The 22,066-nt window shown below is 37.9% G+C and overlaps 1 protein-coding gene across 1 annotated transcript in view; it reads left to right on the top strand.

The window, feature by feature from the left end:
• Positions 1–22,066, top strand: part of CHD6 (chromodomain helicase DNA binding protein 6) — a 143,446-nt gene that overhangs the window by 61,763 nt on the left and 59,617 nt on the right. Inside the window, exons 13-19 of the mRNA XM_039863719.1 lie at positions 1,242–1,363; positions 2,279–2,522; positions 3,685–3,861; positions 4,469–4,612; positions 7,498–7,753; positions 8,569–8,779; positions 17,562–17,757. Coding sequence (XP_039719653.1) covers positions 1,242–1,363; positions 2,279–2,522; positions 3,685–3,861; positions 4,469–4,612; positions 7,498–7,753; positions 8,569–8,779; positions 17,562–17,757 — 1,350 coding nt within the window. The remainder of the gene's footprint in view (positions 1–1,241; positions 1,364–2,278; positions 2,523–3,684; positions 3,862–4,468; positions 4,613–7,497; positions 7,754–8,568; positions 8,780–17,561; positions 17,758–22,066) is intronic.

Raw genomic sequence — 22,066 nt, 5'->3', positions numbered from 1 at the left:
GGTAATAATATCCAGCAGAGTCCTATTTCAGACAGCTTAGCCTAACTACAGTTGGAGTAATTTTGTAGGTCAGTTGTGATACATGTTTTTATAAAAGACCATGGGCAGATTACACTTATCTCCAAATATCAGTGATATATTTGGGAATATTCAATTAAATTTCACATGCACGTGGCTGAGTTTTAGTTAATCACGTGTTTCAGGTGTACATTTTAACCCGATCCCTTAAAGTAGAACTACCAAAGACAAATTACTGTTTAGAAAAGCTACAGTTCAAAACTATCATTTATAACTACAGGGATAGCTAAGAATTTTTTTATTTTTACCACCTAACATGTCAGTTTAGGGGCTCAGTTTATCTATAAGCAAAATAACCAAGTCTGTGTCCAAATAATATGATACCTAAGTGAGTAGAATTTTCAGATGGGAGGGCTCAATACCTAAAGATTTACATTTTCTCTAGATTAATTGAAATATCAATGGGATTTTAAGAGAATTCAAAAAATTGATTCTAAAGTTACACAGAATAGTAAGATAGAAAAGCTAAGACATTCAAAAAATAATTTCTCATCAGCTGTAAAGCTATAGTAATTAAAATGTGCTTTTATTGCAGTAATAGTTCAGTGAAACAAAATGAGGAATCTAGATATAGCTTCATTGATATATCGGAACTTAGTATATGATAAATATGGCATTTCATATCAGTAGAAAAAAGATCAATTATATTTAGAAATTGATATTTCATATAGAAAAAGAAACTAACAAGAATGTTCTTGTATTTATGGAGAATTTAAGGAATTTGCAGTTTTGATTATCCAGGCTTTTTCCCTGATGTACTGACTCTAGAACCTAATCAACAAAACATTTAACCCACTGTACTTTTCCTGAGCTGATAGCAATAGGCACAAAGAAATTAAAAAGAAATTCTGTCTGTAGAAACCAAAAAACCTGACTAATATTGCCTTGCAGGGAAATTAAAAGTATAAATGGGAATGACATCTAAGAGTCTAAGTAAAACAATATAGCATGGACCACCATTTTAGGTGGGTCTGTTTCTCTTCTTCATTAATTACTTGCAAATTTTATAGAAGTACTCTTAATCTGATGAAATCTAGGAAATATAGGACCTGCACATTAGAAAATAGTAACTGCAGTTTAAAGCCAGCTTTAGGGCAATATTTTGAGATTTACCACTTTCCCCATTATCATTCTCTTTGTATTTTGCTTCTTTCTTCCACTAGGAGCGGCCTGCTTCAGACGCGTGGCAGAAACTTGAGAAGTCTCGCGAGTACAAGAACAGTAACCAGCTCCGGGAGTACCAGCTGGAGGGAATGAACTGGCTTCTTTTTAACTGGTATAACAGGTGAGGAATCAGAACTGTTCCCGTGTTCTTGCATGATTGTTTTTTACCAAATGTTCGTACCTGGGGGTGGATTGCTGCCTTCGCCCGCTTGGAGTAGCAGTAGCAGGTGGTGAGAGAGGGCATCACGGCCATTGACTTAGGCTGGTAGTCTTTGCACATTAGTCATACCAGAACTTTATTTTTTTGTTAGGTATTTCTCCAACCAAAAGGAACGTTCTTTAGATATCCCCGACTTTGTGCGTTTTAATGGAGAACACACCAAGATGTGACTCTAGAGATTTATCTGTATTCTAGCATCTCTGGCACTTAACAGTGCCACTCAGAGCATAGCTCAGAGCTTGGCTTTCTAGGCCTTGGGGTGCCCATCTGTATAGTGAGGGGTGAGACCGGATGAGGGCCACTCCGCTTCACGTGTCACAGCTCTGTGCAGTCTGTGATTCTGGATCACCGAAAGAGACCAACATTTTTACTATGATAAGGAGTTTATTATGCGGGTTAAAAGTTTGTTCTTCAATAACACAAAAATGATAGATAATGAGAATCATGTAACTTATTTTATTTTTGCTTTTATTCCGTGAAGTTTGTCAGGTACAGAAACTGGCTTCAGTATGAGGCATATTTGGTTTTTTCTTCTTGTGTCATGATGATTTTAACTTTTAATGTTTTTAGTTTATATTTAAATGGACCTATTTTATGTATTTTCTTGCAAGTTGCAGTAGTTCCTTCTTGGAAGTAGGCAAGGTATGAATAATAATAATAACTCGCCTCAGTAGCATCTGTGGAAAATGCTGATAATATCTTTACTCATGACCTTACAGGTCAAGGTGTGCTTCTGAAGTATCTTTTTAGTTAAAACCAACTTCTTCCTCTTTCCTACATTGATGATGAATTATCTGTATTTCTTACTCTCTTCAGAAAAAACTGTATTTTGGCTGATGAGATGGGCCTAGGGAAAACCATCCAGTCCATCACATTCCTTTCAGAAATATTCTTCAGGGGAATCCACGGCCCTTTCCTCATCATTGCTCCTCTCTCCACCATCACGAATTGGGAGCGGGAGTTCCGGACGTGGACAGAGATGAATGCCATTGTGTACCACGGGAGCCAGATCAGCAGGCAGATGATCCAGCAGTATGAAATGGTGTACAGAGATGCACAGGTGAGCCTTGACACGAATCACAGAGGCCCAGTGACAGCCTGATGTCATAGCTCAAACCAGCCATTCTGTCTCTCGTCTTTGGGAGTTTTAATGCCCTGTACCTCGGGTTACTGTTGCCTGACCTCGTAGAGTCTTATATTCATTGAGGCAGACTTCTTGCTCTTCCATGGTAGTTTAATTTACAATAAAACAGAAATTGTAGGGCAAGCTTTCCACTCTCTGAGATACACCAGAGGCTCTTTTTAGGACACTGAAAGTTTGGCTTCTTGGTTGGCTTCTGTAGTTGCTTTTACATGCAGAAGATTTTTTCTGAATTGTTATGTGCTCAGTGAAGAAAGTGAGAAGAATTAGTGTACAGAGGATGGACTCCAAGCCAGGGAGTTTGGAGAGGAGATTAACAGATCTGACAGGGAAAGATTCAGATTGTTAAAAGCACAATAGAATTTTCTTAAAGCTTTTGTTAAATATAATCACTTTGCTGAGTATGCTTGTCCTGGGCACTGGGTGTTATAATTAAGCAAGGTGAAAATTAAATGAATCCAGACGAAAGCCAGTGCTCTCTCCCCAGGAGCTTCATAGACAGCAGGAGACACTTGGAAGAAATTTAAGATGTGCTCCAGCATGATGCAGCTCTGCTCTAAATGCGATGGCAACACTGAGACAGGCTAAAAGACAAAGATGTGTCCTTGCCTGGTAGCACTTGTCCCAGGTGACTCAGGATCATTACTTTGAATCTGTGCTAGAACTCAGGTTACAACTTGAAATTAATTATACCTGAGAAGTAGCAACGAAGGTTTCCTTGGTCCCTCAAGCTGTACATGCTTCAGACCGACTTGTGGCTGGAAATGTGTAAATCAACACCCAATGTGTGAATCTGCTTTGCTTATCATGGAAATTAATAAATAAAACACTTCCTCGCTGTGCCTCCCGTATTTCTCATCGCTCTCACCTTTGTGAGGGCATGTATTCTTGCTTCTGTTTCTCGTCTAAATAGCTGGTTCACTCTTTTATCCTCTTTTTTCGCAAGTGAGAAAGAGCATTGCTCACTGGCTTCTCACCTAGGGCCCAGCATTTATAGTGCTCTCTCCCCTAATCCAGTGATAACCTATTAGCTGAATACTATAGCCACGGCCCAGAGCTTTGCCTTCTGTGTCATCCTCAGGGAAACCCCCTTTCGGGAGTCTTCAAGTTCCATGTTGTCATCACAACATTTGAGATGATCCTGGCAGACTGCCCGGAGCTAAAGAAGATTCACTGGAGCTGTGTGATAATTGATGAAGCTCACAGATTGAAGAATAGGAACTGCAAACTTCTGGAGGGTCTCAAGCTCATGGCCCTGGTGAGAGCTGCAAGCTTTTTATGTAAACAAGGTTCCTTCCATTCACTATGGAGGAAGCATTCTTCAGCCATTGTGCATGTCGGGTATCGTGCATAGTCTGTTTGTTCTAGATTTTCCTCTAGAGCTGTGATAGTGTAGGAATCAAATGTTTTTTTCGTTATGAACTGGGTTAACAATTTAACCTTTGCCACAGATCAATTCCCAAAGGGACTCAGAGGAATCTTAAATACCATGAAATTTGTGACCTAGAAATGTAAGGTATTTTGGTTTGTTTCCAGGACCCTGAATGATCTGGTACCAAAGATGATGGCCTTTTAACATTATTGTCTTGGCCCAGTGCCCAGTATGTGGTGGGTAGGCACTCAATAATGAATGACTGAATGGTTGCTTTAATTAATATGAAATTGCTGCTGGAATCAGTGATATAAAAGGAATCTTGATCTGTTTATTGATTGTACTCCTATGAAATGTTGGCACCTTATCTTTTCATAAAAGCAAAACAGAATTGCTCCAAATTGAGCACAGAATGCCCTGGCTTCATTTTCCCACCAAAACATACTGTTGGGGGGCTCAAACACTGTTTATCGTGTAGTGTTAATTCGTGCAGGAACACAAAGTGCTGCTCACTGGGACGCCCTTGCAGAACTCTGTGGAGGAGCTCTTCAGTTTGCTAAATTTCCTGGAGCCATCACAATTTCCTTCAGAGACTGCTTTCTTGGAGGAGTTTGGAGATCTGAAAACAGAGGAACAGGTAACTAGGGGCCTGAAGGATTGAGGAGACAATGTGATGATTCCGTCAGTGAGGAAAGAAGCCATTGAGGGGACAGGAGTTAGCAAGTCTAACGTCCTTTATTTAACTTATATTTTGTTTATATTAAAAAGGGTAAGCTGATTATTGCCAGCTTGTATTACCCCAAAGAATAAATGAATCAACATCGAAAATATCTTACGTTAACGTATCAGGCCTCTTGCCTTCACTGATCTCACATGTAAGTTTGGTGATTTTGCTCATAGCTCGGGCCTCAGAATCGTGGTGCTTTCTTCTGCTTCCCTCATCCTTCATCCTTCCTCCTGCATAATTTGCAACATATTCCCAGGCTCATCTTTTTGAGTACAACAAATACTGAGGAATAGTGAGGAAAAGAAGGCAGTCATATACTAGAGTACTTGGGAAGTCCAGTTTTGTTTCATATCAACTAAATTTCCTCACTTTTCAAAGATCTAGTCCTAAGTCTAGTTTATCAGATTCAAAGCTGATTCAAACCAACCAACATTAATAAGTAGCTATTACTGTGGGTAGACATCTCCACTAGAGTTTACAGAAATAAGCCACACAAGTTTAAATGCCACAAGAGGAACAAATAACAGAAGACTTGAGACTTGAAAGAAAGGTCATATTTGTGTGGGAATCAGGATCGATTTTGTGGACAGATTACAATTTGAAAATGGTCTTTGAAGAATGGATAAGTTTTCAGTAGGTAGAAAGAGAAATAATTATATAGAGAAAAAATGGAATTTATTTATTAAGTGGAATTTATTCAGTATTATGGAATTATCTGGTTGAGCTGGAAACTGGAAGGATGATTGTGAAGTATGAGGTCAGAGGAGTTTAGGCTTATATTTTGGGAAGATCTTGAAAGGCAGGTTTAAGACTTTGTAGATATTAGAGAAGCAATGCAAAGCTTCGATTGCAGGAATGACATAATAGTTCTGTTAGATTAATCTAGCAATGGTGAATCGTGGGTTGGGGCAGAGAATTTGGGGACTGAGAAAGATTGGGAATTTCACTAACAGATGTCAAGAGTACACTCTGTGGTTCCAGTCTGTTTGTTTCTATTTCTGTGGCAAGTCAGACTTTGAGAGCAGTGAATAATCAAACTGCATTCCACTTCTCTACATTTGCAGTTATCTGTTGAGCCTTCAAAAGCCAGCTCCATCCCTCTCTCCATTTTTGGATCGTTAGAAATGCATCCGCTTCTCCCATTACACTTATTTTGTGGTATGCATTTTTTTCTTCTTCCTAGACAGTGACCTTCTTGAGGAAAAGGCCCACATCTTCTCCAAAGTTGTGTTTGTTGTATTAACCAGCACATTGTCTGGCACATAGTATACTGTAAATGATTCAAGGTATGAACCAAGCGAAGGGCAAAAGCTGAACCCAGCATGTGGCAGATTGGCATTTGTGCCTGTCTTTAATAATTATCTAGCTGTATTTTTTCTCTTTGGGTTCCTAAATAGTATTTCCTTATCCATTTTGGGGATGAGATTCCTAAATATCGTAGTTGGTAAAATAAAAGCCTCAAAAATGGGTTAGATTTAATATTGGGGTTACTTAGGAGAAATCCACAAAAATGGCATCAAATGTCTATATTTTAAATGACAGTAAATAAAAGTTCTAGAAAGCATCTGCTTTCAAGGTAAAGTTTATTCATCATTGTTTAAAGCCTGCTGCAGTAAGTGACTCTTCCAAGCCACTCTTTGTAAGTCTCTTTGTATTTCTCCAGGAAGCATCGGCACAATACACAACTTATTTATTCAGAATCTACCTGTTTAAAAGTTTCGGAATCATGCCTTATGACTTGATCTTTTGCACTTACAGTTTCCTTTATTTTCCCACCAGGATTAATCTTACTGATATCATGTTTTAGCTCAGGGTTAACTCAGGTGCCTTGACTTTGAATCCCTTCTCTGTCATTGTCTTCTTGGGAGAGAGAGCAAGTCACCTTGTCAGTGCAGGCAAGTGAGTCGAGAGAGATCTGTGTTGTCCGGGCCTGGGCTGTTAGAAGAACAGACAAATCATAGCAAAGAATACTGTCAGGCTCCAAGTGCCCCTGATGCGACAGCTTACGTGATGAAATGGGAGGGATCGCCTTACAGCATTCGCTTTCTGCATGCTGCTGCACCAAACATGTTTGCTGCTGTTGTTATTTACAAGATGTAGGAAGACTCTGTTCCAGATTGCCTCTACTTATTTTAAATTGAGATATAATTGATATATATTAGTTTCAGATGTATATCATGATTTAACAACTATATATTATGAATTGATAACTATGGTAAATCTATTTTAGTTAACATCTATCACCACACAGTTACAAATTTTTTTCCTAGTGATGCAAACTTTTAAGATCTCTCAGCAACTTTCATTTATGTAATACAGCATTATTAACTATCGTCACCATGCTGTACGCTACATCCCCAGAACTTAACTTATTTTATAACCAGAAGTTTGTACCTTTTCTCCGCCTTCATCCATTTCTCCCATTCCAGATTGCCTGGAGTTCTTTCTTTGCTCGGCATCTAAGTTTTCCCTTTATATGTCACTTGTACCTCCTAACATGACTTAAGTAGTCCAGGTAGTTACTGCACTGTGTGCACGTGAGAGAGGTTTGTTTTCTTTATTTTAGAGAATAAGTAATGCCTTTTATTTCTTTTTTCACATCTTATAAGGTTGCCACATAGTTTCTCAATAACTACTTGTGAATTAGAACCAAATCCCTTTTCTTCTTTCAGTCCTTGTGTTCAGGAATCAATCATGAGCTTTCATTTAGTCTCCTCCCCCAGTACTGTGCTCAAGAGATTGTGGTGAAGGATGGAATACTCCAGTAATCATTAAAGCAGGATTTCCCTGGACAGGTGAAGAAACTGCAGTCTATCCTGAAACCAATGATGCTTCGGCGTCTGAAAGATGATGTGGAAAAGAACCTTGCTCCCAAACAAGAGACGATCATTGAAGTAGAGCTGACTAATATCCAGAAAAAGTACTACCGTGCTATCCTGGAGAAGAACTTTTCCTTCCTGACCAAGGGGGCAAATCAGCACAACATGCCCAACCTCATCAACACCATGATGGAGCTGAGAAAGTGCTGTAACCATCCCTACCTGATCAATGGTAAATGGAGGAAGCAGGGAGCAACTCAGGCCTGGGGTGGGCCTCTGCCGCAAGCTACTGATAACCAGCCATCTTACATATTGAATTCCCATTAAGTGCCAGGATGTATGTATTCTCACCTTTTTACAGAGTATTAAACTGAGATTCAGAGAGGTTGCTGGATCTATTTAAGCAGTCTACCTAGTGAGCACAGAGAATCACGTTTTGAGGCTACCTCTGCTAGCTTTCTGCCTGTCAGAAGATGGGCTATTAACTCATCAGTCTGCTGTCCTTCGTCTACTTGCAGTTCGGCCCACGCTTTCCACTTTGGGATAGGGAAGAGTGTTACTTGGTTGAGTAAATGATCATGATGCAGTGAGATTAAAACTCTCTGCAGATGAATGAACAGTTAACTGTATTAATTAGAGAACATGTGGGAAGCTTTTTTTACTATAAAACTTTTTGATAAAACTTTAAATCAAAATGTTGCTCGGATGTGCTAATAGCTAGTTTTTATAGCATTAAAAGATACATACATCTTTAAGCTTTCTGAGAAGATTTGTTTACTTGCATGAGTCAGCTTGATATCTCAGATCCTTTCTCTACTTAGTGAGACTTCCCAGGAGAGCTAAGTACCCGTGTTCTCTGCACCTGCCACCACTGCAGAGCCCTCTGCTTGATGGCACAGATAAGGGTTACACACACAGCATTGCCTTACTGGACTGTTGGTCCACAACCTAAGAATTCACTTTGTTTCTCTGAGGATCTGTAAAGCAGAGAGCTGCTTTTATCCTTACGGTTTGTTCAAGGAATAGTTCTGTTCCATTTCTTTTTAGGGGCAGAGGAGAAAATTCTGGAAGATTTCCGAAAAACCCACAGCTCTGACGCCCCCGACTTTCAGCTGCAAGCCATGATTCATGCAGCAGGGAAGCTGGTGCTGATTGATAAACTGCTCCCTAAGCTGATTGCAGGTGGCCACAAAGTGCTCATCTTCTCCCAGATGGTGCGCTGTCTCGATATCCTGGAAGATTATCTCATCCAGAGAAGGTGAGTGTGTGTCAAAGCTGTGCATCAGATGCTGAAGCAGTGCCTTTTCTTTGATACCTTTTTGATTCATTCAAAAGTTATGCTTTAATAACAAAGCATTCAGAAATGGAGAAGAGGAATCTCCTCTTAAAGATTTACTAAAATTCAGAGTTAAAGCTTATGACCAAGTATACCCAAGTTTAACTCTCTAGAGTGAATTTCATAGCCTATAATGTAAAGAGAACCATTGATTTGTTTAAAAAAGAAATTCTACATGTTTATTATGTTCTTCTTAGTTGGAAAAAACAATTCAAATAGCATTGGAAAAGGTTAAGAAAATAATGTTATTTGCTTTTTTTTGGCCTAATAATTAATGATGAGACATATACATCCCGGGGAGCATAACTATGTATCAGTTGCTAAGAGCATAATCTGATAACTCGTAGAGAAATGATTTGGGAATATTTTTTGACCTTTTTCAGCAAACCTTCTAAGGGTTTATGATACCCTTGTTTATGATACACTAGTCTGTGGCATCCCAGTTTATTTTCCTGTCCATACTCCTGTACTTTCTTGAACCTTGAGTAAATTTTATTACTTATGCAGGTAAACAGTCTACAGTGTTATGTGGGTTATTTGGATTCCGTGTAGGTACTACATTTGTTACATTATGCACTGTACATTATATTTCTGGTCATTGGGATACATTAATGATCTGAAGATGATAAATGAACTTTTAAAAATTTACTCTTATTGGTAAAAGAATTTTCAAGATCATAGAAACTGTTAGCCTAGGCATTGCTTTGTTTTCTTAAAGTAAAATCATAGTGAATCTCAGTCGTCTTAAATATTCTTGTCCTTGAAGAATCTGTTTGCCCTTATCACATATAGAAAGAGTATTAAATGACAAATTTAACTATGAGATATGTTGACATTTAATGTTATATAAGTAATTCTCTGAAATTGGATTAGACAATAAAATAATTTCTTTGAGCTCTATAGTGGAGGTTTTTAGAAGTCTTAAGACTTTTATGATTTTTTTCTTTGAGGCAGTCATAATGAATAAATCAAAACTGGTAAAGCAGTTTCATATTTTAAAAATTCACTGTAGATTAGGAACCCATTACCAGAACACTTCTCAGAAATATACTATCTCAAAATGAGTACCAGTGTAACAAACACACTTTTGTTAAGTATAAGTATCTTTATTTAGTGCCCTTTATATTATTTTTCCTTATCATTTATTGATCATTTTGTTTTCAAATTACTTAAGTACTATAGTATCTCTTGCAAATATCGGCACATAAAACGACACCACCTGCTCAAAGCCCCCATTCACACTTGGGCATTTATTTTTTTAGTCTTTTTTTTCTTTACACATACATATATTTAGTTTTGTTGTTTGTTTGCATATTCTACATTCTCCTTTGTAACTCACATTTTTATGTAATACATTTTGAAATTTTTCTTTAATTATTTTTCTGCAACATAATTTTGATGACCTGCATGATATTCTGTTTTTTAAGTCGTTTTCAGTTTTTCAACATTTAAGGAACTCTGAATATCCTTTTGCATTCTTTGTGAACATTTCCAGTTATTTCCCTAGGATAAATTCTGATGTACATTTTAAAAGCATTTGGTAAATATTTCCAAAACATCTTTTAGAAAAATATTTAAATTATGTTCTCTCTCTTTAGTTTGTATTTCTGATTATTAATGATGGTAAATATTTTTTCGTATATAATAGCTACTTATAGTTCTTTTTTTGTGAATTGTTTATTCATGTTCTTTCTCCATTTTCTGTTGCTCTTTGCCTTTTTATTAATTTATAGGAATTGTTTATTTACTTAAGAATATGGTACAAATACTTCCCCATTGTCATTTTTGACTTTTAGTGTATGGGTATGGATTTTTTTTATAATAGTCAAATCTCTGTCTTCATACAGCTTTAAATAATTTTAAATGTTTAAATATGCTTTAAAAGGCTTCTCCATCTCTCAACCATTGCAATCATAATAAATATTCTGAAGTATTTTCTTTTATGGTTTCTTTACCCCAGTACCATCTAACAGCTTCTTCTGGGCTTAATATCATCATTACTTTTCTCTTTTTAATTTGTTTTTTATCTTTATTAAAGTTATAAATGCACAAAACTTAAAGAGCTAAATTATTCTATTAGATTTATGAAAAAATGCATTTCCTAATTTATTCCCCCCTCCCTCTCAAGTTTTCCCACCTCTAGAACCAGTTACTTTACACTCTTATGCTGTTTCTTTTGGTATTTATAGCTATATATACAAAATGTTAGTAATTAAAATGTCTTGATTTTTTTCAGTTTTAGATTTTATCTGTTCTCACTATGGAAGTGAGTATTTGTTTTCTTTCACTGCCCCTCAAACACCACGTATACAACTTCTTGTCTTCCCATCTTCCTGGTATGCCATGTAATACTTTGAGTTAGATTTTTATTCAGTGTTTATTAGAACTTATGTAAAAGCTAAATTATAGCTTAGTCATGTAGTATCCTGTTTATTATTTCTTTATTGCATGATAGTTATTTTCCCTGAAGCTAAAATTACCTATCTATTTAATTGCTTAGTTTCCTATATGTTACGTATAATTCAGCTCCAGAATTTACCCTGGCAGTCTGAATCTCCTCTTGTGTTCAAGCACAGCAGTTTCATCTTCTTAGAGCCATTGAATTGAATACTGAGTAATTTTTTCCCATATGAAATCTAAGTTCTTTCAGGTCTGGGGAATTTTCTTGAATTTTATCTTTCATTATTTTGTTTTGTTTTGTTTTATATTTGTGGAACTCCTGTTATTTGTATGCCAGATCACCTGATTTTCTCTTTACTCTCCATCTCGTTATATTTTACTATATATTCTGAGAGAATTCCCTTAATTTCATCTTCCAGCTTTAACCCTAGGTTTTCTTTGTATAATTATATTTTTAATTTCCTAGAACATTTTTTCTCTAATTTTTCAATTTTTAAAGCATTCAACTGGTTATTTCATTGGTGCAATGTGTTCTTTTGTCTTTCTGAAATTAATCATGATAGAAGTTTTTTTTTTAATCTCCCTACAATGTTTGTTTTCTCCAACTCATAATTTTCTTTTTGTTTATATCTCTGTCTTTCATATTAGAATTCTTAGTTGGCTTTCTTTTTTTTTTTTTTTTTTTAGCACTTTAAAGTGTTATTCAAGTGTGTTCTGGCCCCCATGGTTTCTGATAAGAAATTTTGCAGTCTTTAAGTCGCTATTCCCCTGTGTGTGATGTGTTGTTTTCACTCAGTCTAGTGAGATTTTTCTTTTGAATTTTTAGCAGTTTGACTGTGATGGGTGGAATTCATCCAGTACAGAGTTCACTGGGCTTCTTGAATATGTAAATATGTATCATCAAATGTGGGAGGATTTTGGTCAGTATTTCTTCAATTTCTTTTTTCCTTTTGCCCCTTTCTCTTGATTCTTTTACGGTTCCAATTACCTGTATTTTTGACCTTTTAATATTTTCATAGAGGTCCTTAGGCTCTGTTTTTAAATTTGTTTTTCAGTCCTTTCTCTTTTTAATTTCTCTGTCTTCAGGTTTTCTGACTCTTTTCTCTCTTGTTTCCAACATGTTTATTACACCTATCTAATGCTTTATTTTAGAGATTGTATTTTAGTTCTGCGATTTCCATTTGATTCTTAGTTTGATGTTTCTGTGCTGTGATTTGCTATCTTTTCATTCTTTGCATACATTACTTCATTGAGCATAATTATAATAGCCTTTGGAAAGTTCTTGTTTGATAATCATAACATTTTGAATCTGACATCTATTTTTTCCCTTGAGAACGGGTCACATTCTTCCTATTTATTCATGTTACATAATTTTGAGTTTTTCCCTCGACATTATAGATTTTGTTTTGGAGATTCAAGATCCTGTTAATTGCCATGAAGATGTTGATGGGTTTTATTTGGAGGTATCTAGCTAGCTAGGTGAGATTGAAAATACAAATTCTGGCAATCTCTAATAGGTAGCAGCTCCAGTCTTAGCTCAGACATCTTCTAGGAAGCATGTGGGAGTCATAGGTCAACCAGAGACTTAGATAGTTTATACCCAGAGACCGGGGTATACCTCTCTGTCTTTCTACTTTCTGAAGATCGCCTCTCACCCTCTGATAGTCCTGGTTGCTCCGACTCCTTCTCCTTGTGCTTCTGGTTAGAAAGACAGTGGCTTTTTATCAGCTTTGTAGCTGACTTGCACCTCTACCGCTGTGGCTTCCCCTCTGGCCAAACCACAAGTTTCTGTTCCTCTCTAAATCCACCTGCTTTCCCTAACTGTCCAGTGCCCACAGAGAGGTTTTCCTGTTCATTTGTTTTTTTGTATGTTGTCCTGATTTTGTAGTGGTTATTTGCTGAGGGTTGGCGTATTCGGACCTTGACCCTCCGTGTCAGAAGCAGAGCCTGTGTTTCAAATCAGAGGCTTTCCTGCAGCATCTGGTCTTAGGCATCAGATAGTGGGCACTGTTGGGCTGATTGAAAGCTCTGTGTGTGTGAACTAGGCTTGTTGGCTTGGACTTCACTCACCATATGTGAACACTAGTCATCTTGCTGGACTATTTCATTGGGGAACCTACAGTGTCAGTATTTTGGGGTGTTTCTCTATCTCTCTCAGGCCTAGAAGATGGAACTTGATTGTACCAGGAGCTGATTATGGGGAAGGGGGGTAGAGAGAAGTAGGCAGGTACTATACCATTTTTCAGTATAGTACTTCTTTCTATCTTTCGTTGTGATTGGTTATCTCCTAGGATAAAGATGGGTACAGGTCTTCTATTTTACCTTCTCAAGGCTGGGGTGGGCGATCTATAGGCTGATGCTAGTTTTTAGTTCCTCTAGTTTTCAGATTATTTGCATCCCCGTTTTCAGGGGTACCTGTTGCCACCAGTGCCTGATCCCTTTGTGTATTCTGTAGTATCGAATTAGGTTATTTCTCACCTAGGATTCTGCTTTCTTCAAATTAAATTCCACTTGGCTGACTTGCTAGCTTCCAGAATTTTTGTGACTTCTCCCGTTTGTGCAGGTATTTGGGGCATTATTATGCATTTAAAAAAAATCCTTTTACTATCATTTTACTAGAAGTTTGGAAGATAAAAGAATTAAATATGCATGTTGATTCATACTCTTTAACTGATTTTCCTTTTTTTTTTTTTTTTATAATTCAGTCTTCAATCCTGTAATTTTGGTAAATAGTATATAATGGGCGTCTAATTTAGTTTATTTCCAGAGACATCTAATTTTCTATTTGTTAAATAGTTCATCTTTTCCCCCATTCATCTAAAACACTTCATAATATATAATGAGATATTATATATACTAGGTATATCTCTAACCTTTCTAATTCTTCTGATCTATTTCTATTTCTTCACTCATATGTGATTGTAGATGACCTTCAGAATTATTATAGTTTAATCTATCCCTATTTCAGCCCCTCACTATAAAAAAAAATTATGTGTATGTAAGTACATCTGTATTTAGATATACATATGTCCATTTGTTGGGATTTTGATTGGGTTTTACACATTTAGTAGGGTAGGATTGACATCTTTGCAAAACCGAAGAACCTGATATTTACTGTACTTATTCAGGTTTTTTATATACACTATTGATGTAGTAAATGTTTATAAAGTGCCAACCTTGTGCTAGAACCTCCGTAGGTGTTAGGGAGATGGTGGATAAACCAGCATGGCCCCTAGTGTCACATTGCCAAGTCCTTCATATTTCTTAGTGAGTTTAATCCCATGTATTTTATGTTTATGGCTATTGTGAATGGGAATTTTTTCACTCTTTATGTTTTCCAGCTGGTTATTGCTAGGAGATGAGAAAGTTGTTCATTTTTCTTTAGTCCTTCTGAGAACAACATTTCCTGTTATGCCAAAAACATGTCACTCCACCACTCCCTCCCCCCAAGCAAAGCACACAGAGGTTTTCCAGAACCACCTGCTTCTCATTGATATTTGACAGTGACTCAGAATTACAGTGTGATGAGCCCCATCAGCTCCTAGGGATTTTGTCCAAAATATAGTTGAGGGTTAATTGCTGCACTGATGTTTGGCGTGGAGAATTTTATGATGTCTGATTTCTTCATTCAGACTTATTAGCCCTCAAGATTTTCTTTGTTCTTGAGCCTCGTTGCCTCTCCAGCTGTCAGTTCTGTTTTGTTCCTGTTTAATTTCATTCCATGCTCTCATACAGGGGTGAGGACATAGAAGTAAGGGAGGTATGAAATAGTTTAAAAGAACTCAAATAATTGGGTTTATATTTTAGTTTTGTGTTCTTTGAGAGCACTTCCTCAAAACTGAACAAGTGATGGAAATGAGAATGAATGTTCTAGTCATCCTTCACAATTTCTAAAACCATTATTACATCATAGCTGGCAAAACACGGTCTAATTTTATGGAAATTTTTTTCCATAGGTGATGGCCAAGCTATATCGTTACTATTCATTGATTTCTCCTCCTCCTAAGGCTGTGCTGGTTCCCTGCCTCACTCAAAGCCATGGGAATCTAGCTCATCTCTGATGGCTGGGGTTGTCTTGTCAAAGAACATCGAGTCCTCTGTGCCCATACCTATAAGCAATCGTTCGCCTGTGTGATGGTGGCGTGGTAGCAGCTATTGTTTAATTGAATCTCAGCCCTGTCTTCTTACTCCAAACCCTGTGGTTCTTGCACTGCATCACAGACATGGCCAAACTTTCGTGAGAACCCACTGCACATGCTTGGCACATTGATTTATCAAAATCATTTTGATATCTAGTTTCTACTTTGACCTTCCACTAGAGTTATGTTTCCTAAGTGTCTCTTATTTATCTTTAACTTTCTCTTTTAAGTTCTTAGGGGAATCTTTCTTTTCTACTTCTTTGAAACATAGGGTACAATATGAAGGCCACACAGTAAACTGGTTAAGAGTATGGACTTAAAGTCAGATGGATCCGAGTTCAACTCACTTACCAGTTAGGTGACTGAGCAAGTTACTTTGCTTGTGTGGGGTTTTTTTTTGTTTTGTTTTTATTTTTGTTTGAAGTTTCCGCAAGGGTAAAATGGGATGATAATAGTAAAACTACCTCATAGGATTATCACAAGAGTTAAATGTGATGATGCATATAAAGCATGTATCACGGTGCCTGGCACAGAGCTTGGCACTTAATATTGTTGCTGTGGCTGTTATTAGTAATAATGACAATTATACCTAATTGCTTCATAGTTTTGTAGAATTCAGAAGGTTAACCTTAGCTTTTCTCTTATGACACAAGATCTTCTTAGTCTGCCTTCATGACAATCCTGTCATCACCACTTGTTTTATTTGCTGCTATAGTCTCATGTATTATTCTTAAGTTTGTTACATTAGGTTTTATCTGTAGTTCCAGGTATGAATGCACTGCAGCTTCGTAAAAGGCAGACAGACAGTATTTTCAGACTTGGTGCTGTGTTACGTGCCCCTTATGAGTCTGAGTTGGCCTGGTTTCCTTACCAAGTGGTTTCTTTACATGGATTTTCCTTTTCCTCAAGGAGTCAGGATTATATTGCCAAATTTAGTTTCCCAGAGCCATCCCCACACAGTCATCTACCCCTAACCTGTTCATTCTTATTTTCCTACCAGTTATTTATCTGAACTTTTAGAGAGCCCATTTCCCAAATTCTGGGCTACTGATAAGATTTTCTTTAGAATTCGTGTTCTTGGCTGTTGTCTGGTCTAGGATGACATGATCTTTTTCTCACAAGTTTCCTATTACTCCCACTTTACCAAACAGTTCTTGCTTGTTGGTCAGGCGGGCCCAGGGTAATGTCCCCTTGTTAATTCATTTATTGTCAGGGGGTAAATAAGAATAAGACTCAGCAGCTGTCCAGATTGCTACAATATTTTAATTTTGTGTTAGTTACATGATCTCCATCATAAAAGCACCTTCTGTGTTTTCTAATTGGATGGACGAATGGTAGTATGCTCCTAAAACAGATTCATTTATTCTTTCCTTTTCCCCTCCTCCACCATGCTTTCCACCTTCGTTTCTTAACTTTCCACACAGATATATGCCTTCTTAAAGATATTCAGCTTTACTTCCTTACTTTATTTTCCTTTAAAAATTCTTTAGCCACCCCACCACCCCTCACACAGCACAAAAACATTTCCTATGATTTATCCCCACTTTGCTTGGCAGTAAACTGCCCAGAAGACCTTGGTTTTGGCTCTAAACTTGGAGGTTTTGCTGTGCACCTCTAAAGCTTTGAGGAACTGTTAGACTAGGAATGACCAGCCCAGACATAAAAGAACTGCCCATCGGTATAGTCTTCCAGTTTTCAGTTTACCAGAAAGCATCTCGAGACTGATTCGAACTCTGAGTCCTTGCTGTGAGCATTACTGAAAGTAGACAGTTGAGATTTTTATTTGCTTTTCCTGGCCTTATGATTAGATTCAGTGCAAGTAAAATCTGGGAAATAACTTGAGGATAAGTTGCTTGGGCGCTGGGGGATTGATATTTTTTACGTTTACAGTTTTTCTAGTCCTCTTTAGTTTGTGGTTCGTTTTTTGTTTTGGTTTGGGTTTTGTTTGTTTTGAGAGATGGGGACATTTTGCAATGCAGTTTTAGGTGTCCGCCCTGCTGCATATGTGGGGGGGAGGGGGAATTCTTCTAGACTACTGACATTTGAGGTCCAAAGTTAGAAGTGAGGGTTTTAAGGCCATCAGTCAACAGCTTCCTGCGTTGTTTGCTGTTCTCCATTGAAGTCATGATTAACGCCTGGGCTTTCGTTCGTTTGGGTCCCCTCAGATACACCTATGAGCGAATTGATGGGCGAGTACGGGGAAACCTGCGCCAGGCAGCCATCGACCGGTTCTGTAAGCCAGACTCAGACCGCTTTGTCTTTCTTCTGTGCACCAGAGCGGGAGGCCTGGGGATCAATCTCACAGCTGCCGATACCTGCATCATATTTGATTCAGACTGGAACCCACAAAATGACTTGCAGGTAACCATTAGGATGATTGCTGTTGCCTTAGCTGCCCCTGAATCCAAGAACATCATGACAGGGCCTGGCTTGGCTATGGAGTGTCACCCGACATGCTCCATGCTGTGGTGTCAGCCAGATGGCAGGCGTAGGGCCTCCGTCAGGTTGTACAACTGAATGAAAAGTAAATGTCGATCCTACCCACTAATCAAAGAGTGCTTCTTTACTTTTACTTTAAATCAAATGGTATTTTACAGTGGGAGCCTCCAAAAATAGAACTACTATATTGTCATCATTGTCATCAGACAAGGAGAGTTAATAAGCTTGACTAATCCTCTGGTTCGTGATATATAGAGTGAGTCTGGCATTTGCACTCAGCTCGTTTGTTAAATGGTCATATGTCACATACAGTTAGTGAGATAACCCGAAGGGGCGGGAAAGTTCCATGGTGTGGCTGGGGTGACAGAGCCATCCTCACTAGTTCATTTGCTCTCTCCTTAATTTATATATGCCAAGTTAAGTGGATTTGCAGATTATATTTTTCTAGTTTTAACCAAACCAAATATTGGTGGCTTTAAAAGATTATTGCAGAGATTATTGGAGTTAATATGTTTAAAAAGCAAGCATAAACAAACAAGAAAATGGTAGAGCTAACACTTCTGGTTCAGATTTCTTCATCAACCCTGTTTGAAAGTAAAAACGATGACATTCTAGCCAGATTGGACAATATCTCAGCCAAAAAGATTCTAACTTGTCAAGAAGACCATTTGGAATATAGATTTACATCCATTATCATTAACAATGCATTTCATCCTAAGTGTATATTGTATCTTGGGATATTTACTAATACTCAGAATGTGAGAATAGTGGGTGCCTCAACCTTTTTTATAATACAGGTGATTGGTAGAAGAAGTTTGAAGGCTGCTATTTAACAAAACTGAAGGGGTACCTAGCGGGTACCACAGGGAAAGGGGGCAGGAAATGGGAGCCAAGCTGATGAGTAGTGTCTGGGCTGCTTCCTTGGCCACCACCTCACACCGAGTCATTCTGCTTTGTCTTTTTTATTTAATGAGTTTCCAAATAACACTTTATTTGAAGAAAGCAGTCTACTAGTTGAAAAGCCAGTTCTTTAAATTATTAAATTGGTGACAGTTGGCTAAAACTGGGGGAGGGGGACAGGAAGTCATTGTAAAACAGATTGTGAGGCACTGTGTTCAGTAAACAAAGAAAATTAAATGAGATTTGCAGATAGCAGTATTTCTCACAAAGAAATGAAACAGAATAAGAGGATAAGATTGATGGGGGTTGGGTACCTGCATTAGAGTGGTCAAGGAAATCTTCTCTAGGAAGGTGACATCTGAGCAGAGACCTAAATGGTGGAGAAGGATTTTAAGTTATGAGGTCAAAAGGAAGAATGTTCCAGACAGAGGGAATAAAAAGTGACCACCTCAAGTGGAGTGAGCATAGATCGCACCCCTGAAGCAGTTGGGACAGGCACTTACTGTACAGTATCAGTCCCACAGAAAGCGAGTCAAGGTTGTTTTGAGGACTCTCCTGCCTCTTTTCAATGTCCTTTCATTCTCACTCCGTGTTCCTTTTCTCTGCTGCCCCAAAGCATTCTTTTTCTTTTCCCATGCTATCAACTCCTCTCTCCTTCCTGTTCTCAGCCAGCTCTTGACTGACTTACTGACACGCTTATTGAGCCTTAGGCACCAGGCCAGGCCCTGGGGAGACAAAGGTACACAGACTTTGGTCTGAGGTGATTAAACTGAATCGCAGAGTAGAAACAGAGTGTGATGGGCACATATCTCTGCTATTTCCCAGAGACTTTTACATTTAAGAAGGGATGATACCTTTTCCCAAGGGATAAATCTGGAGGTGGAAATTTCAGATTCCAAACATAGGTCTTCAAAAGGGAGGGCTGCTTCCCAATGCTCCCTGATCGCTATTGCCTAGAGGGCCCCTATTTCCTCTTCTGCATGAATAGGTGACCCCTGGACGCAGACTTCTAGAGGTCCAGGAGAAATGTAAAATTGCTGGGGCTGAAATAAAACACTTAAGCATAGAAGCTGTACTAGCGTGCTTAAAGTGTTTGGGTTCAGGTGGGAGTTCAGTAATTTTTTAACCTCTCTGATTATGCAGATTTTCGAGGAACAAGTAGTACTTTAAATTGTTAAAGAAAACGTACTTTTTAAATAGAGCTAATGATTTGAAAAAGTAGTATAAAGGTCAAGAGAGGGATTAGCACTATGCTTGGTTCTTTATACCAGCTGTTTAATTCTCACATGATTGTAAAGACATGGTATAGGTTTTGCCAAATTCTGGACTTGAAAGTGACAATTTTAAATTGGAGGCCAGAATCAATTTGAAATCTTTCACTGTTTGGGCAACTAAACCCCTCTCTGTTTCTTCCCTTTGAAGTCTCTGGGATCTGTACCTGTTTTGTTTTTGTTTTTTTTTCCCTGAACATCACTACTTGTTTCTCGTAGGCCTTTATTCTCCTCAGTGTATTAAAAAATAAAGAACAAACTATAAGCCTGCAAATCATGCAGGAGAGCGTTAGAGCTCTTCGATTTTTCCAGGGTGGGGTGGGGGCGTGGGGTAGCACCACTGGCCCTTACTTGTGGCCTACTCCAGAGGTTCTGTGTTTACACCTTTACTCTGATGTATCTTATTTGGACTTCATCTCATTTGCTGCCCTACTTCTGAATGTTTCTCTCTCTGCCACATTTTTGTGTGTGAGTTCTGATTAGGAAAATAAGGAATGTATGATTAACTGCTTAAGATTTGACTGTAAAATGACAAGTCTCTTAAATTGGACATCTTGTTATCTTTCAGGTAAGTCATCTTGGCAGAGCGTGCGTTTATCACCTCTTATCATTTAGCTGCTTGTGACAGTGGCCCCAGAACAGAGATTTGGTTTTTCTCAGTTAACAGTAAGTCCAGAGATGGGTAGTCCAGGATGAGTGAGGTGGCTTCATAGTGTCGTCAGAGTCCCAGCTTCCGTCTTTCTGCTCCACCATCCTCAGTGAGGGTGGTTCACATCCTCTTGGTTCCAAGATAGATATCCCTCAAGCCCTGGCAACAACAATAAGGAAGGGGAAGGCATGATGCTTTTCTCCGGAGAGCAGAACTTTTCCAGATATCCTCAGTAGACTTCTGCTACATCTCGTCCAGAAGTGTATGAGCTCGCCATCCCTGGGAGTCTCGACACAGTTGGACATGTTGCTGCCCTTTGCAAGAGTCAGGGTTCTGCTAGTGAGGAAGAAATTCTCTCTTAATTTACTCTCAAAACTAGATGAGTCAAAAAAGAAAATCAGTGTCAGTATTTATGACCACATATCGTTACTGCTTTATACGTTCCATAAACCATATTACTTACCTCGACCCCTTCCTTTATTTACCAGACTTGTCCATCAAATCTTCTAACAGTAAAGATTTACTACCACTAAAGATACAGAAACTAATTGTAATAGCCAAAGACTAAACAACTTAGTTGTCCAGCAATAGAAGATTGATTGACTAAACCATAGTACATTCAGCTTTGATTAAAGAATGAGAACTATTTCTGTAGATTGCTATGGTGTCATCTCCTGAATATAATGTTGAGTGAGAAACAAAAATAAGGTGGAAAAATATGTATAGTATGCTTGCATTTATCTGCCTATCTCTTCCTCTCCCTGCTCCACCATGGAATGATAAACAAAACTGCGTTTTTAAATGACTAACTGTAGGAGGAGTGAGGGAACAGGACAGAAGTGGAAAGGGGTAGAAACCCATTTTTCCAAGTATGGCTTTTTGTATGTTTGACTTTGGAACCATCCTAAGTATTTTATAGCATTACGAAACAAAATTAATTTTTAAAAACATTTTATTCTGAAATTATTTCAAACTTTAAAAATGTTGTAAAAAAGTGCTGAGTTCTAGGACCCTTCACCCAGCCTACCTTCATGTTAATATTTTATATAACTATATTATAATTATTGAAACTAGGAAATTATCATTAATACAATAGTCTATGGACTTAATTCATGTTTTTTCATTTTCCTACAAATGTTCTTTTTCTGGTCCAGGATCCAATCTAGGATCTCATATTTCCTTTAGAGGTCATGACTCCTTAGCCTACTCTAATTTGTAACAGCTCTTGTCTCATCTTTCATGACCTTGACACTTTTGAAGGGTACTGACCAGCTGTTTTGTAGAATGTCTCTCAGTTTGTATTTGCTTGATGTTTTCTCATCAGATTTTGAAGTTATGCATTTTAGGCAAGAATGTCATAGAAGTGATGTTATGGCCTTTACAGTGTATCCTGTCAGGGTACATGATGTCA

Source organism: Pteropus medius, unplaced genomic scaffold (genome assembly GCF_902729225.1).
Source record: "Pteropus medius unplaced genomic scaffold, Ma_sr-lr_union100, whole genome shotgun sequence".
Classification (NCBI taxonomy): Eukaryota; Metazoa; Chordata; class Mammalia; order Chiroptera; family Pteropodidae; genus Pteropus; species Pteropus medius.
Note: the sequence above shows the minus strand (reverse complement) of the source record. Positions and strands in the feature narration are given on the sequence as shown.